General features: G+C 47.7%; 1 protein-coding gene across 1 annotated transcript; it reads left to right on the top strand.

Moving 5' to 3' along the window:
* Positions 1 to 794: 794 nt before the first annotated feature.
* Positions 795 to 4,463, top strand: LAESUDRAFT_758443 (uncharacterized protein; the record flags this gene model as incomplete). The annotated part of the gene is made up of 2 exons (XM_040912446.1): positions 795 to 945; positions 3,610 to 4,463. 2 exons carry the CDS (start codon positions 795 to 797, stop codon positions 4,461 to 4,463), a joined length of 1,005 nt encoding a protein of 334 aa, XP_040765170.1.
* Between the last annotated feature and the right edge of the window lie 276 nt (positions 4,464 to 4,739).

Below are 4,739 nucleotides of genomic sequence, written 5' to 3'. Positions count from 1 at the left end.
GCAACAAATACCAGAAAAGGGGTTTTGTCCAGCTTAAGGCTGATGTAAGCAGGTCTCTGCTACCGCTGCAGCACATTCTGTTAATTTGGAATCATGCCAGCCAGCGCATTCACCTGCGTTCATGCATGGATAGTAAGGCTTGATCAGTGGTAGTTTTCCTCAATGAGCTCTTGCAGCACCACATCCTCTTCAGGTGTGAGGCTCCTAATTAATGTCCTTATAGTCCAGATGAGTTAATTATCCAAGCCCAGCCGTTGCTTAGTTGCAGTCTTGAAAGTTGACAGCCGACTCCTGAGGCTAAGGAGCTGCATCCCGCCTTCTGCTCTCTCGTCTCTCATAGTAGCCATGGAACGATTGTAATTTTGATATATTGTGACATTTGAATGAAACTCATATGTCCTCTCTATAGATCGAGCAACAGTGGTGCTTCACACCAGACATTGCGTCTTGCAGAAATCAATGACCACCTTTCTGCCATCCGAACACTCAAGTTTCAATACAATGCACTAGCTCTGGTATACACGCTTCTGATGGAGATATTAGCGAAGATCTTCCTTGAACACTCGTCTGGCTTTGTCGTGGATGACTATATTCAGCGACGCTCCGCGATGCATCCTGATTCGTTACCTGAAGCACCTGGCTATTATGCATGGATCGTGATCGCACATGTCTGTGCTCATTGGCGGAGCATGGCTATCATGACTCCTGTTCTATGGAGCTGTGTCTTCGTTGATCCATTGAGCTTTCTATCTGTGATGCTGCTTCACTCCAGAACAACACCTCTAGACATAACAATGGACACCACACGTGTGAAATACAATGACTACGACATGAAACAGGTGCTTGCAATGATTGCAGAAGAGTTACCGAGAATCAGGAGCCTGCAAGTTCATGAGCAGGTGTGGTCGTATTTCATGCAGGCTGTAGACCCAGAATTGTCCAAACGTTCGACTGCAGTCCTGAGACAGCTAGAAGTTTGAGGCCTTCCTACAGACAAGAACAGGTCGTGGCATGACGGCGAATAAATGTGTGGCCTTCAAATGCTCACAATCTTGGTGATCAGGTTCCCTTGGGGTGTGTCAGTGCCGTTCGGATCTCTGAGGCATCTTGAGGTGGACTACCACCATCAGCCTTTGCCCAGCCTAGTCGATGTGCTCCATTCCCTTGAACAGATGCAGAAGCTGCAGACAATCACAATACATCGATTATCGCTATCAGACTCTACCTTCCACCCTTCTTCAGGAGGAGCAAACATGATCGGAGTCTGTGGCACAATCCAACTTCCCGATTTGCAGTCTATCTGACTCATACTATGTGGTGCAAAGTGCTGTGCAGCCATTCTTAATCACATCTCTTTTTCAGCACACATGGGCATCGCAATCGATATCGACAATTTACAACCAACTGAACCAGCTCATTTAGTAGAGATACTAGAAGAGAAGATAATTGGGCCTCTATGCACCGCATTGCTCTCTCGGGAGATGTCAGGTGTACTACGCATCCTAGCCACTGCTGGAGATGTACTTGGTCTTCTATCACCAGGAATTCTGACAGGCCTACGTTATACTTTGGATGTGAAGCTCCCATTGCTCAATTCCACTCTGAATATCGTCTGTGGCAGTGCATTGTTCTCACAACTGAAAATGCTGGAACTATCAAATGTACTGTATCACAAAGTTGAAGTGCTCGGTCATGTACAAAATGTGGAAGATTTACAGATACAGGCCTTCCCCATTGAATGGGTGGGCGAACTTCTGAACCATTCACCTACCGCAATGGGTGAAAGCCTTATTTTCCCTCATCTGCACATGCTCTCGTTGGATAGAGTGCGATTCCATGGAATGGTCCAGCCCAATTCATCATCACCAAACCAAGCTCACCAGATCTTATTGGATTCGATGACTGAACGTCGCAGGCTCCATGGGGGAATACATCAAATCAACTTCACAAACTGCATCAATTTGCAAGATGTGATTGTCGCACCTTTCAGAGAAGTTGTCCTGGCAGTATCGTGGGATGGATATGTCCTTTTGGAGGATGGGAGATTTGGAATACCACGGAAAAGGCAACTGAGGCCAACAGATGATGATCTGGAGTGAAACGAGGATGGGTCTGAGCAGGAGCAACAGCGGGATGATGATGAAGACTCTAACAAAGACTTTGGCACAAACCTATTCAACGTGGATTGATCGATTACAAATGACTCAAGATGTAATTTTGCTGCTTGAATCAAAATTTAGCATTGATCATGTCATGCATCCAGCACAATGTGAGTCTCATTATGATAACGCTACTGCATTCCTTCACAGAGACATCATCATATAATATCTGCATTGTGGTGAGATTGAACGAAGAAGGGAGCAGCGTGGCACTGTAAGTCAACCCACCAATGAACTTTCTTGCTAGCATATGCCAATCGTCATGTAAGTTACCCTCCTCAACCAAAAACGTTATGTTTTAGCCTGGCTTAAGTAGCAACACAGTGATCGAAGGATTTGCGTGTAGTACTTATGTCTTCTCTGGGTCATTGAGCCGCTCGGCAGATCAAAGATACATCTTCGTAATGTTCATCATCGACGGCGAACACCAATCCCTCATAAACAACTCACCAGGAGAGGAGACAACAGATGTCTCTTTGCAAGAATCTCCCACTAAATATAAGACTGGTTCAGACCTAACTCAGCCAGATTTTAATTCCTGAGAAAGACATGGCTACGTGAGAGAACGGCCGCCTCTGATGGTTCCGGATCAGACTGAAGGTATTCTCACACTGGATGTGTCACAGTTTTTCCATGCCACAAGCCTCGAGTGCCCACGGACCATTATTTATCCATCCAGTTACCTGTCACAGATTTTCACCACAAAGTCCGCACGTGACTTTTCTCACACCACAGATCACGTGCTTCACCAATATCTCACGCCACTTAGCCACAGACGCGACGCGTAGAGATCAGGTGATAGTCCACATCACATGTTATGGTCCAGACCCGTGGATGATACGGTCGGGCCTGTCTATTCCAGGATACAATAGAGGCACCCATTTGGGAACAAAGGGAACAAGGACTATTGTTATGCGTCGGCCTTCCGCTTCCTATTAGTTTAGCCAGAAGCCTAGATAGGTACGATGTTCACACTGGAGAACAAAAGGGAAACCAAGATAGGCACGATGTGCACACGCATTACTGCGGCAACCATCGATCTTCCCACTTACTGTATTGTTCTACTTCCGGACATCCTATTGTTTCATGTACGGCCATTTGCTTATACCCGTAGATAGGTAGCTTAGGTAAGATAGCCCGCTGTACGTGTATATAAGACCAGCCATGTAGGGGACGAAACCTCAGATTGTTTCTCCTCGTTTACTACCAGTAGCACCCACTGAGCTCACCAGCTCCTTCATATATCTCTCACCCTTTCCTGCATCTGCCACATTGACCAGTAAGTCAACAGGCTCTTGTACCACATAGGGTTCAGGGGGATTCCTTTGGGATCAGGGGGATCAGGGCGGCACATTCCACGTGACTGTCCCTTTTTTTAGTCTTTTTGATCTCTTGTCCGGTGTTACCGTGACATTAGAAACAATCTGACATTTTCTGCACCCCTGCTTAGTGTCTAACACAAGTGGCCGCGTATTTTCAGTGCAAGCAGTTTCAGCCGTAGCGTGCGGCTTTTTTGACACACATTCCAACCCGATCTCTACCCGGCGTGAGCCTCAGCAAGACTCTGAGCTGCCCAAAGCCTCAAAGCGCAAGACCACCCCCAGGATCGACCTCGACGCCCACTACAAGCATCAAGAAACCAACAAGGAGTGTGGAAGACTCCTCACACTTGCGTCACTAGGCACATTGTCCACAGACAGGCAGCGAGCAGCAGCTAGGGTTGTAGATACCACACACATCATAAAGTGCGGAATCATCCGCAAGCCACACGATCACACCCCACGACTCGAATGCTACAAGCTCAGAAAGGGACATCTTACCACTGGTAGTCGCAAGCCGGCACCGCCCCCAGAGCTTATCACCTCCAACGCAGTCCCTCCCCCCGTCATTGCTCCCATTCCAACTCATCCCCTACCCAACTTCATAAAGACAAACACCATCGCACGTCTCATCTGCCCACTCCCTTCCAGAGTCAGGCCGATGATCCACATCGAGACCCTTACGAAGCAGGTAGACGCTACCCGCTTCAGGCTCCAGCCCATATTAGGAGCATTCTCATATCGTCTCAAGGACGAGCACCAAGGACCCATCTTTAGCCTCACCACAGAGCTCGATAAAGTCTGCGCTGACCTACACACAGGGACGCGCACATATACATTCGTCGAGAAACAGGTTATCAACAAAGTCTGTCTGGAGATAGGAGGAATCAGTTTCAAGCAGATAGGAAAGGAAGAGAGGCTGCAGGAAATTGCCAAGGCTCTGGTCTTCATCTCGAAAGCGAGATATTTGCACTTTTTGTATTAGTTTACCTATATCACAATGGAGTCAGCTGATCATGTGCACGCATCCATGTTCAGGCAATGAATGGATGACATTCTTCATACAAACGTCGAGTCAGCACACGACGGAAGTACCCCACGCGCCTCACAGCGCAATTCACCCGAACCTGCACTAGGACCGCAGGATTCTGCATCACAAGTCAGAGGACCAGCATCCCCGACACCATCACTTGTACCAGCCTATGTCCCACCCATCTGGGAGTTTGATGGACACCAATTCGAGCACCTAAAAGATGCCCTC

Source organism: Laetiporus sulphureus (genome assembly GCF_001632365.1).
Source record: "Laetiporus sulphureus 93-53 unplaced genomic scaffold LAESUscaffold_15, whole genome shotgun sequence".
NCBI classification, from domain to species: domain Eukaryota; kingdom Fungi; phylum Basidiomycota; class Agaricomycetes; order Polyporales; family Laetiporaceae; genus Laetiporus; species Laetiporus sulphureus.
This window is presented reverse-complemented; position numbering and strand designations above follow the sequence as displayed.